General features: G+C 41.0%; 1 protein-coding gene across 1 annotated transcript in view; it reads right to left on the bottom strand.

Annotated features, from left to right (window-relative positions):
* The window catches only part of COL6A5 (collagen type VI alpha 5 chain), a 149,102-nt gene that overhangs the window by 29,181 nt on the left and 106,250 nt on the right, over positions 1 to 13,671 (bottom strand). Inside the window, exon 33 of the mRNA XM_045297696.1 lies at positions 12,603 to 12,811. Within this exon, the coding sequence (XP_045153631.1) occupies positions 12,603 to 12,811 (209 nt within the window). The remainder of the gene's footprint in view (positions 1 to 12,602; positions 12,812 to 13,671) is intronic.

Here is a 13,671-nt window from a genome sequence, read left to right as displayed (position 1 = left end):
GCTGAGACTATGGGGTACCTGCTCCTCATATGTCCCAAGACTATGAAACTGTGGGACCGAATGACAGGCAGACTGGCTTCCTGGACCATGGAGGTAAAAGGCCAAGGGACCATGTGGCTGAGAGACTCAGGACTGCATCCTCTTTGCTTATACTGACTTGTAACCAATTAACTTCTCTAATAAATCCCTTTATTTGTGAGTACTGTCTGAGAGTTCTGTGTGGCCATTGTAATGAATTATTGAACCCAGAATAGATATAGAGTGGCATGGGTGGAATGGTTGGTGTCAGAATAGGATGCAGTGTGGAGACATGTCTGACTTTTGCCTAGCAACAATAGGGAAGCCAAAGGAGGTGAAATCTGTCCACCTCCCATGCTGTTTATCACAGCAATAAAGGCTGGTCTTATCTGATTTCCATTTGCAAGGGGAATTCTTTCAGTTTCTCTTTATTGAGACTAATATTGGCCATTGGATTTTTTACATATGCCCTTAAATATGTTGAACCATTTAACTTTTATTTTGCAATAGATAGATAAATAATCAGGAATGGGTGTTGGATTTTATCAACTATCTTTTCTGTGTTGATCAATGTGATCATGTGGTCCTTATTCTTTGTTTTACTAAGGGATGGATTGTGTTGATTGATATTCTAATGTTCAACAATCCTTACTTGACTGATTTGAATCCCACTTGGTCATGATGTATATTACTTTTTTATATATATTCTTGGATTCTATTGACTATGGTTGTGCTGATAATTTTTGCATTGCCTATGTTCTTGAGGGATATTGGATTATAATTCCCTTCATTACAAGCATCTGCTTGGGTTTGGTATCAGGGCTATGCTCTCTTCATAAAATGAAGTTGGGAAAACTTTTTATATTTTTCTATATTTTGGAATAGTTTGAGAAGAATTCGTGTATGAATGCTTGGTAAGATTTGCAAAGAAACTATCTAGGCTACAACTGTGTTGTCGTTGGGGATTTCTTATGGCCTGCTAAGTTCTTCTTTTCTTATGGGTTCTGTTAAATACTGTACCATAGCCTGTGCTCATTTAGTTAGGTAGTGTGTTTCTAAAAAATTATTCATTTCTTTTAGGTTTTCAAATTTGTTAGAGTACAGTCCTCATACTGTTCTGATTTTGTCCCTGCCCACCCCCGCCCAGCTTGTTCTATTGTGAACTCACCCATTTCATTCCTTTTTTATGTTATTAGCATCTTATCCCTTTCTTTTTTTAGACTGGTCAGTGGTTTTTTATTTTTATTAATCCTTTCGAAGAACCAACGTCTAGTTTTTTTGGCCTTTTCTATGATTTTTCTGGGATTTTTTTTATTGTTTATTTGTGCTCTAATCTTTATTATTTCTTTCACTCTGATGACTGTATGTTTATTTTTGTGGTTCACTTCCTATTTATTGGAGATGTTGGGTGAAGGTGTTGACTGTGGGTCTTTCTTCTTCACATGTGGGCATGTGATGGTGCTATAAATTGCCCAGAAGCAGTGCTTTAGCTGTGCCGTAAAGATCTTGGTATGTTGTATTTTCATTCTCACTTGATTCAAGCAACTTTAAAATTTCTTTTATTACACTGTAGCTTTTTGGGTTTTCAAAACATTTTATTGGGGCTCATGCAACTCTTATCACAATGCATGCATCCATCCATTGTGTCAAGCACATTTGAACATTTGTTGCCCTCATCATTCTCAAAGCAATAGCTTTCTACTTGAGCCTTTGGAATCAGCAGGGTTTTGTTTAAGCAGGGTTATTTTTCAGTTTCCATTTATTCGAATCCACCCTCCTCCCCAATCATCCTATTCTTGATTTTTTTAATTCCTAGTCTTGATTTTTAATTTTATAGCATGTGATCTGAAAGCATGATTTGTAGTAAATTCATCTTTGAAGTTTATTGAGATTTTCTTTGTGGCTTAACATATGATTTCTTCTGGAGAACATTGCATATATTTTGGAAAAGAATGTATTTTGTGCTGCTATTGACTAAAGTGTCCTGTGTATGTCTAGGAGGGCAACAGCACAAAGGTCCTATAGTTCTTTTGTCTTTGTTGAATTTCTTTCTTATTATTCTGTCCTTCATAAAAAATGGTGTAGTAAGGTCTCCTATTGTTGCGGGCTTTCTATTCTCGTGAAAAGTTAGTTTCAAAAACTATAGGAGCAATTTTACCCTGCCCTGTACGGTCACTCTGAGTTGGCATTGACTTGATGGCAGTGAGTTTGTTTTGAGGTTTATTATGGAGTTGTCTAGTCTCTCCTCAATTCTGTTAAAATTTCATTTATGTATTTCAGTTGTCTTTCACTGGGTGAATGGATATTTATTATGGCTATGTTTTCTTTGTTCAATTAATTATTTAATCAGATAGTCCCTCCTTTTCTCTTATATTAATTTTTCCCTTAAAGTCTATTTTATCAGAAATTAGTATTTACCACTCATCTTTAAAATATATATATATATATCCATCATTTTATTTTTATTCTTTTTTTAAATTTTTTTGTTTAAAGTGCATCTCTTGTAGACAGCTTAATGATGGGTTCTGCTTTTTAAGATTATTCTCCTGCTCTTGCATTTAATCCTTTGCACTTGGTATTTTCAATGGTTTTGTTTATGAATTTCTTTTCACATCTTTTGTTGTTATTGTTTTCGTGTCTACTAAATCTTTATGATTTTTGTTTTGTTTTTGATAAGGTTTATTATTTTTCTTTGAGGTGACCCTGTAGTTTATTATTTTTCCTCATGTTTAAAACCCTATAATGGAGCGCTGGTGGCACAGTCGTTACAAGTTGGGCTGCTAACTGCAAGGTCAGCAGTTTGAAACCCCAAATGCTCCCTGGGGGAAAGCTACGACTTTCTCCTGCTATAAAGAGTTACAGTCTTGGAAACCCACAGGGGCAGCTCGACCCCTTCCCAAAGGGTGACCGTGAATCAGAATTGACTTGAGAGCAGCTCGTAGGGAGCTTGGTGGATACGGTCCTAAAATCGTCTTACTTTCCTCTTCATTTGGAAGTTCAGAGAATACTCTGTCTGTTCTCTTTTTGCATTGTGGCAGTTCTTATGTACAAATTGGTGTCTTGGGTTCCTTATTTTTGCTCTTGTATGTTTATTTTACTTTAGTTTCTGGGTGATGTTACATGGGTTAATCAGAGATGATTGTCTACTGTGGTTCGTATTCTCTCTGAAGAACTCCTTTTAGTATTTCTTTCACAAATTCTCTTTATTTCTGCTTTCCTGGAAACGTCATTTTGCCCTTGTATTTGAGGGACAACTCTGTTGGGTGTATTATTCATGGTAGGAACACCCCCCCAGCCCCCTCCCCCTGAGTTTTATATGTATCATCCCATTGCTTTCTTGTCTGTCTGGTTTCTGTTGGGAAATCAGATCTAAGTCGTTCTGCTTCACTTTTGTAGGTAATTTTTCATTTTTCCAAAGCTGCCTCAGGCTTCTGTCTTTGGTTTTGGAACGTTTGATTATGGGATGTGCAATAGTTAATCAGCTCTATAACAGGATTTGCTGTGAGTACTCAATCTGACGTGAGTAGAATAATTGGGTGGCATGGAGTCTCCTTATTCAGGTCACAGCCCTGGTGCAATCGAAAGGAAGCTTCCTTCGGGATATGGCTTAATCCCTAGATAAATGGACACTGGAAAAGCTTGCTTGCTTTTATCTGGGTCTCGATCCTGAATCTGGATCATTGTCCTCCAGTTCTTTGGAGTTGGGCCAAGAGTCTGCCATAATGCCGGCTGATCCTGGCAGCAATCATCAGCAACCTGCCATCTGACCCGAGGACCTTAGATTCATTCACTCTCCAGTCACGAGTCTGAGTCCTGACCATGGATTCATCCTTCTCTGTTGACACCAGCCTGAGGTCTTCCTGCCCGTCACGGCTGCATCAGCCGGCAAAGCCACTCAAGTCAGGAGGAGTTTTCCGCTTAACACCTGACCCATGAATTTGGAACCTGCTAGGATTCAACTGGCTTGCTTCTACAACCCTGTAAGCCGTTTCCTCAATATAAATATACATTTGATTTTACTTCCCTAGAGATGTCTGGGTGATTTTCTTTGGGAGTCTATCATTTTTTGTGGTTTGTTGAAGGCTTTGAATGCATATCTTTTCATTTTCCACAACATCACAGAAAATTTCTTTCAATACATCTTGGAAAAATTTCTGCGATTTTTTTTGTTTGTGTCTTTATTTTTTCTTTGCGTTTCTTCTCCTGTTCTTGAATTCTTATCATGTGTAAGTTATTCTTCTTGGTGGTACCCCATATACTTCTTAGTTTGTTGCTCTTGTTGTTTTGTTTTCCCAGATTGTTCCGCTACCAGATTAGTTTGGAAAGTTCAGGAAATGGCGTGGGGCCACATTTGACCTCCCAAGGCTTATTGCCACAAGGCAGAATTTAGACAGACCTCCACCCTCCATCCCTTTTTACCCTATCTTTCCACAAACTGCCCTCCCATAGTACTCTACTCTTGTAGCTTGGATAGATAACCAAGAACCACAGAACTCACCGATGATGCTCACAATTATATTTTTATGGGGTTTTTTTTCCCCCTTGAGGGAAGTTAACAGGTTACAATTCAGGAAAGAAATACTCAGGATACAATTATCCAGACAGGATAGTCTCTGCTGTGGCCACAGGTAAGCCTCTCTCTGGCTCTCAGTCCCTTAGCCTTGCCTCTGCCCTAGCAATGTAATACAGCTTTTTTAGGGCTGCCAATAAGTATCCAGAGGACATGCTACTCTGCTGTAAGTCTGAACTGGGGGCACTCAGCTCCAATTTCATAGGTCAGCAAGCCAGCGTTCCTAATTAAGTACTTAGAGGCACCACCCCAGTACAAAAGCCAACTTCCTACCCCAAAGCACTGAGGTAGGTTTACTTGCTCGGTGGACTGAGAATTCCACCACTCTAGCTCATGCTCTGGCTCCTGGTTCTGTGGTTGATACTCCTCTGCCACTCCCCTGGTGTCAAAGCTGTTTCCTGGATCAAAAAGGTCAATATGCAGGGATCTCAGGTTCCAAAGGGCATCCACCCCTCCTGGCTCATCTCTGTTGCCGGTGGCCAGACCGCCATCCTCTCCCCTCCCCAAGTGTATACTCAGCAGGATGGCAGGGATGGCAAACACAATGACCTCTGTTAACTACTTACTGACGAATTATAATCCAATCAGCATTTCCCCTACCGTTCTCTCCAGACACATCAGGAAAATAAATGTTTACATTTACTGGGAATGTCTAAGACTAGGGCTAGAAGAGTCATATTAAATAATTCACTGCATTACAGTCCAACCCCCTGACATTTGTGGCCATTGTCCTTTTCAAACATGAAGACTTCACTTTCAAATGTTTAATCATTTTATGGTGAGCACACCCATGAAAGCTTTTAAGCCAAACACTTCATACATACACTTTCTCCCATGTTAGATACCCAATTTATAAATTGCCCAATCGGTTCAACCCTGTACTCTGAGGAGACAAGCATGTGTCTTACTGTGAACAATCTTTATTTCTGGTTGGGACTGTGGCCATCTGCATTCATGAGCAAAGCCCAGTACAAAGCCAGCCATCAAATTGCACCCATTGACTCCAGCTCAGCGACAAACATCTCTCTTCATTTGTTTGGGTTCTGTTCATGTCAGCCCTTAACCTTCACACTAGGCTAATTAGGTGCCAGCTGCAAGCTTGGGGGTCCACACACATTTTCCAGCATTTCAGATCAACTGGCTCCCTCTCATTCTCATCAGCTCTATCCTTCTTGGGCTAGGTTAATGCCTGTAGGCTCAGGATTTACAGAAGTCTTTAATTTCAGACTAGCTAGTTCTTCCTCTTCTCTTTCACCTGGGTGGAGTAAGTCAACAGATGCTAATGGAAAGTGTCCACACAACTCATATCTTCAGTGCTCACCCACCTCTTCCCGACCCCACTCTTACATCCAAGTGGACCCAGGTGATTGCCACAACAAACACACCAGGCTGTATGCCCATTCGTTCCCTTTAACTTTCACTTCTAGATGGGCACAGATTTTCCTTGCATAGATACATCCAATGACAAACTGCTTGCTCAAAACTCAAAAAGCCCAACAGTTTGCTGTCTCGTGTTCTCTGCCTCCCCACCCCCACCCTGCCTCTGCAGGGCTTCCCTTCAAATGTAAACCATTTGTTCTCTCAGAAGTTATGGCTACAGCCTAGGCTTCCATCTAATCCTCCAACTCTACACAGGCTTCAGACTTACAAGACAGCCTGTTCCTTCTGGGCAATTCCGAAACTCCCTTTTAGCATATCCAATCAAAGATAAGCAAAAGGTAGGCTTACAAACACTCTGGCCACATAGAAATCATATAAATTCCCATCACACATGTAGGCCTATCTTACAGTACCAGATAGGACAAACATTCCACAACGACAGTGCAGTCAGACCAGCACACAACCCTTAGTCTCTGCATATACCCAGATTTAATCTTCCCTTCTCCATCCTCGGACTGCGTCTCCGTTTATGTGGACATGGCCTTGGGAGTCAGACAGGGTAGACCCAGTAGGCCCTGGCCCCTTACCAAGCATACATTTCTTAATCAGTCTAGATTTGACATCAGGGCACACTAGGGGCAGCTTTTGTTTCCTCAGCTGCAATATGTAATTTTTAACATTCCTTTCAGCCACTACAGGTTACAATAACCCAAGTAACCACCTCGGAATAAAACGTTTACTTCTGCGTGCTCTTTCCCTTACCAAGCCCCAAGTTCCGGTGAAGCAGGACACACTCGTCTCTCTTGCTGGTAGTGAGATCCCCCACCGCGGCTTCTGAGATGGTCATTTTAAGCAGGATGGGAATAACAACGAACTTTTAACAACTCACAGATGAGTCATCATCCTATCAAGTCTCTCCCCCCAACTTCTTATCCAGATGCACAAGGAAAGCCAAGGTCATTTGGTGCGAGGACACAGGGCTATGGCAGAAGAGCTGTATTAAACGATCTACTGCATTGCGAGAGATTTTCCTTCAAGCTCACACATTCAGTCTTTTTGTTTTTTCATTAATTCAGTTCTACTTTCACTCTTTCTTTATATTATCTCTCCCTGAGTGTTTAGTGTTTCTCTTCTAAATTTCTATTGCTGTTTGGGCATGGTTTCTAATTTTTCATTTACTTTTCCAGGCTGTTCAGTGTTTTCCTAAATTCTGATAAAGGGTTTTTTTCTTTTTCTCTTTCCCTTCTTGCTGCATTTTCCGTCAGTCGATTGAAGGCACCTAAATTTTAATCATCTTAGTTCCTTATCAGGGAGTGCCAAGAACGTGTCTCTCTGAGAAAGGCTTCCTGGCTCTGCACTTTGGTCTTTTGTTGAGTTTGTCTTGTTTATTTTTTTTTTGTGAACTGTAGTTATTTGAGAAATTGTGGTGGTATTGTATTTGTATTCATTGGTGATCTTATATTGTGTTTTTAAAAAGTTTAATCTGGTCAAGCAAGAACAGTGTGCTACACTCTACTTGCTAACGTAGTCGTGCTCTGGTGAGTGTGATCAATGATAGAGAATGGGGATGCTTGCACTGTTCCCTGTTCACTGCTTATGTTGCACAGTTGGTGGCCGGTTAGGCTGGTAATGGCCGTTGTCTATTATTAATCAAGTGGTTCAGGACTAGGTGGTGGCCCTCACCCAGTGAGTGGCACTGAAAGAGGTGCACATGTGGATGGGCAGTGTAAGCACCATAGCTTCCATGAGAAAGCGCAGAAGAAAAACAAGGGGAATAACAACAAATAATATAGCAAATAAGGAAAAGGAAGAAAAGGGGGAAAACAATGAACAATAAAAGGAAAACCGAAAAGAAAATGAAGATAAAAGAGAGGAAGAATAAAGAAAAGGCAGACAAAAGCAAATACTATCCATGGGGGAAGAAAATAAAGTAAAAAGAAGAAAGGAGTGAGACAAATAGAAATAACAAGAAGAAAAAAATAAACATAGGGAAGGAAAAAAAGACGAAAAAAAGGAGGGTGGGCTGCATGTGCATGGCACTTCCATAGATGGAGGAAATGGCAGGGCAGCACCCTCAGAACAGGTGGGTGCCCTCTACTGGTTGAGGCGGCCATGGGTGGTATGGTGCCTAGATCCAGAAGGAGTTCATGCCAACCCAGAGGGCAACTGCAGGTAGAACACCTGGTCCTAGAGAGCGTTCCTGATGGCTCAGCAGGCAGCCAGGGATTGGGTGGCCAGTTTGGCGATGTCCATTTGGCTGGCCTTAAGACATGGAAAATGTGTTCCGCCCAAAGTGGGGGTGGTGTGTACTTGGCACCTGATCTACAAGGGTGTGCCTTCAACCGGAGGTGGACCCGAGGCTGTGCACAGCGGGTATCAGGGGCCCTTGGATGACAGGGGTAGTGCATCCATCGTATTTCTGGTCCCTGCAGAGTGTTGGGGAGAAGCAGAAGATTGGACCTTGCTGGTCCACCAGCTATTACTGTGGGCACTGGTGCAGGCCTGTGTGAGCAGAGTTGGTGATTAGGTTGCTGTCTTGATAGAAAAACTGCTCTAGTTGATCGTTGCCATGCTGTGTCAGGCTAGCTGTCTTTCTACTTGCCTCCTTGTTCTTTTCTCGTGAGTATTAGACCCACTTCTTTATCCTTTCTTTGTAAGCTCGGGGGTCCAGGGTTGCTGAGGTTTTATTTGGTTTCTTGTATCCATGTTCTAGAAATCAGGGTAGCTTATTTGCCTAGTCCGCCATCTTGCCAGAAGTCTTTGGAGACTCTTTTTATTGAAAAAAAGGTGTAAGATATGGGAGTCCTCAGGATCCTGGAGGCGTGATAGGAGAACAATAGACAGGTAGGGGAGTCTCAAGTGTGCTTTATCAGGTCTGGAGCATGAAGTGTCTTCTGAAGCAGGGTGTATCAGCCTCAGCACTATGGATCGTTTGACCAGCCTGGCACTTTGTTGGGTGGTGGGGCCGTCTTGTGCATTGTAGAATGTTTACTTACTAGGCGGCAGTAGCACCCTCCAGTTGCAACAACCAAAGATGTTGCCAGACATTGCACAAAACAACAAAAAAATCCCCTCTGGTGTGGCCAGGCTGTATTGCCCCAGCTGAATTTGTGAGCTCCTAAAATCCCCTTTTAGTTCTAAGATAATATGACTAGTCTAAAGTAAAAGATTATACTAGGATGTTTTTATAGGATGATTTATAGATCAGAATCAGATCAACGTGAAGAGGAAACAAAACAACCAAACAAAAATGTACACCATTTCCTTGAGCACCTCTCGATCCTAGTCTGAAAGGGAAAGTGTTGCTTCTCATTTAACGGAATACCAGTTGAAGTTCATTAAAAAGAATACCAGTTGAAGTTATCATAAATCTTGGAGCTGCTCACAACTACGTGTGAGCCCTAGACTAAGTGTGGATCAGCAATTAGCATTCATAGTGAATTACTCTGCCCCTTTTTCATCTTGAAAGTATATTAGCTATATGTTAGACTAGCCATTGGGTTATCTAGCCATCGGGTTTGCTGACCCAAACTTAACCTAGGACTCACACATAGTTGTAAGCGATTCTAAGCTTTATGCATTTTTCAGGAAACTTTTGTATTACAGATGTTATAGTCAAAATGAATGAATATTATCTTTGTAAAAGTCCTATGTATTTAGATGTTGAAGGCATTTGACTAGATGTTGATTGGTTGGATGGACAGAACCATGGGTGGTAAGTGTTCTTTGATTAGCCAAATAAAATGATATCTCTGGTTATAACACCCAGTACCTTTTGGGCATCACACTTCTGTTCTGTGACACCAGAGCCCAATGACTTCCCATTCCACTGGAATTACAGACAAAATTTGGTAAACCAAGGTGGTAGGATTATTTTTGAACTTTAGCCTATGATAGAATCACCTGTGTTGATTAATAAAAACCAGAATGCTGATGCCCACCCACTAGATTTCTGAAGCAAAAGGTGTGAGGTAGGAGCTCAGATTTTGTATTTCTAATATGTTTCCAGGAGCAGGGAACACCCTTTGAGAATCAGTGAGATAACAATTCTCAAACCTGAAACCATATAAGCATCTTCTATGGATCTTACAAATGTAGCTATCTCCTCTTCATTCACCCTCAAGGTCTGTAGGAGCCATTCTGAGCAGGGCTTAGGACTCTACTTACTTTGGACTTCTGGGTGATTCTGATACAGGTTGTGTTTTAGACTGGCATATTGATTATGCATTGGACCCAGAGCTGCTAAATGAGTAGTTCGAAACTACCAACTGCTCCAAGGGAAAAGGATGGGACTTTCTACTCCCGTAAAGATATAGTCTTTGGAAATTCATGGGAGCAGTTCTACCCGGTCCCATAGGGTCACTGGAGCTATGCAATGGAGAGGCCAGGAAAGGTGATGGATTTGAAGATTACTGTGGAAACTCTGTCAGGTAGGGAGGAGGAAGAGTAGGGGTATCAATAGGGACATAACTGGAAGACTATCCGTGGATGTACTGTATGTGAACTCTGCTCCTGCACTCTGGGAACTTTATACATTCCTTCCATGGTTAAGATCCCTGACTTTCCCTCAAGGCTCTCAGTTCAAGGGCTGAAAGATCAGCCATCAGCCATTTGACTTACATTATAAACGAGTAACATAAACACAGCATATGGAAGTGCTTGTGAAAGTTATTGACCTTTTATTTTTTGCAATACATCTGGAACTTATCAAAGCTCCTCTCCAAGTGACCGAATAAAATATCTGAACCACAATCGACTCTCCAGAAAGCCAGCACCTTGTACAGAAAGTGCATCAGTTCTTGGCAACTGGCTGCAGATGATACAAAAGAAAGGAACAACACAAAATGCCCCCAGATCTTTATGGTAAGACACTCACATTCATTGTCAAGGATAATAGATATGTAAGAATGGATACTAGATGTAAATGTAACTAACATTCCTCAGGCCTGAGACTCTCACCATTTCCAAACCATCACACCCGGACATGCTTCTCCATGGCACACCCAGCACACGTCAACCCACTGCAGGTGGAATTGGGTGGGTCAGGGCAACGGACAGTTAACTTCGTTTTTTCCTCTGAGAGTCATACCCAATTATTTATTTAGCTAAATTATATCTTATGAGAATCATCTTGATTCCCAGACATCTGAAAGAAAAATTAAGTCTCTCCTTTACTATTGGGCAATGGTTACTAAAGATGGCCAGACAGATGAGCTTCTGTTTGTTTTGTTTTTTAATCCAGTCATATCTGGCTTTCCTTAGAAGGGTCTCACTTTGGAATTACTAGACTTTGGAAGCAAAAGCAAACAATCTAACAAAACAATTACAATGACAATTTTATTGTTCTCACACTCTGCCAAAAAACCTTCTCTGCTTCTTTTTAAAACATCAAGCAATAAATTCCTATGCCTGAAGGATTATAATGCTCATCTCATAAAAATGAATACTTCTAATTAATAATGTCCACTAAAAAGAACAAGGGTTTAATTCTCTTCTTTGGACTTTGTCGAAATGACAATAAAAAGTGTTTTAAGTAATGCTACATACATAGAGTTTTACTGCAGTACCTTTTTTATAGCTAAGATGTCCTTATTTTTCAGCTAACTATTACCTTTTTTTATTCTTAATTGTGATTATTTTCTACTATGGAAACTTTGGATGCTAAAAAAACGTCTAAATATTTGCATCTAAAATATAGTTATGGGGGAATGTGTGTTGAACACAAGAAATATTATTAAGAGAACCTGTGAAGAATGAATGTTATAGCATGAATTTGACCTTTTTTTGTCTTTACCATTGCATATTTTAAATACATTCATCATACTCCTGACATCATGCTAACCATTGGGGTTCTAGTTAGATGAGCACTGTGTAAGATTCTAAATGCATCGATGGAATGGCCCAGGCGTCTCTTGGATATGTCCACATTACACAAGAAAAGGCGGAGAGATTTCTGTATTACATTGTTTTAAACCATGACATCCTGACAAGTTATTCTTGACTCTCTTTAAGCTATATAATGTAGTAGGTGGTAGGGAGTTTATATGCTATCTTCTCCAGATACCCCCAAAGCAAAGCACATCTTCCCATGAAGGCACAGACTCTAGGGTACCAGCTGGGCCAAGCTTTAAAAACAATTGTCAGCTGGGCTTTGAACTGGTTTGTTCCAGCTTGGCCTCAATCAGCAAACTGGCATTTCCACCCATGACAGATCGGAGCAGAATCTCTGTTTTAACAAGATCCCTAGGTGATTATTACATATTCCCAGGTGGATTAATACATATACGTGTGTGTGTGTGTGTGTGTGTGTGTGTGTGTGTGTGTGTGTGTGTGTGTGTGTAATGTAGATTCTGAGTCAGCATATCTGGGGTAGAGAGGCAAATACTCAGCCAGGGGTAAAACCAGAATGAACCAGTAAGAAGTGTTCATTTTATTCTTTCTTTCTTAGGTTCCCAATACTGCCTCTTCCTATACAACATTTTGTAATTTGTAATTTCTAGAAAAACCTTAAGTTTGTTAAGAATATCAGTGATATTTCCCAGAGTTGATACCAGCCTTAATATATTTGTTCCTTTCCTACAGTTACGAGATGAGGTTATTTAAACATTTCAACCCCGACTTTTCATTTCCTTACCAGAAGTGAGACTTGCCATTTCTTCAGGAGCCTGAGCATTTCCATATTTAATCATTAATGTCTGTGGCTTAACTATTTGGCTTGGAATGTGAACTAAATGGTCACTTCCATTGTCCTCCAACACAAAAGGCGAGTCTCTCTCAGTATATATTTCATCCCCAAAGAAGCTGTCCTCGCCTGAAAAATTCTCATTTTGCTTGGAAGAAAATCTAGGGGGAGAAAAGAAAGTTTTAAGTGAATCTACATAACGTTGGAGAATGCAATTTTTAAAATCCCATCAATCAGATAGGATTATTTAACCATAACTGTGATGGTAAAAACTTGGAAACCTAATGTGGGGAGTTGGTCAATTTTGTTATCCTTCTGGGTATAAAATGAGCTATCTCAGAAGCAGGAAGCGGGGATTTCATTAGCATAAAAAAGAAGAGTCAAGGGTGGAGATTATCCTTTGGAATCCAAAATTTCTGGACTGCACTGCTCCAGGGACAGAAAACTGATAGAGAGAAGCAGCAAAGGAGGGGTGACAGCAGAACCAGGAGCCAGAGCCAGAGACGGAATGGTGGGCTCCCTGGCCAGCAGAGAGCAGAGAGTAAGTCCTCGGGGTAGGAGACTCTCTTGTTGAGTGGGTTGCCTCTCGGCACTCAATTGGGACACTAGGTTTGCTGACATGTGGAAGTAGAGCTGAATGCCTTCAGGCTGAAGTCTATGGTGGAATGGTGTGCCCTCTGAGTATTAATCAGCAATATTAAAAGAGCTCTAGTACATTGCACGAGCAGGGTGGAGACCAAGGCTCCATGTGGCCAAGAGGTCAAGGATCAGAGTGGGCATGGCTGAGAGACTTGGAGGGAAGAACTATGTCTTAAGCATTTTTGATCCTGAATTGTAGCCTGTTAACTTTTTTAAACCACATCATTGTAAACATTGTCTGTGAGCTCTGGGTGCCGTTGCAATGAATGACTGAACCCAGCAGAAATGTAGAGTACTATGGGAGGGGCGGGTGGTGTCAGAAATTGGAGGGTGGAGGGTCTGGCCCTTGCCTCAAAGAAACTGACCTTAGAAGCTCAGAAGA

Source organism: Echinops telfairi, unplaced genomic scaffold, assembly GCF_000313985.2.
Source record: "Echinops telfairi isolate 266 unplaced genomic scaffold, ASM31398v2 ScPeMD7_7420;HRSCAF=8458, whole genome shotgun sequence".
Classification (NCBI taxonomy): domain Eukaryota; kingdom Metazoa; phylum Chordata; class Mammalia; order Afrosoricida; family Tenrecidae; genus Echinops; species Echinops telfairi.
This window is presented reverse-complemented; position numbering and strand designations above follow the sequence as displayed.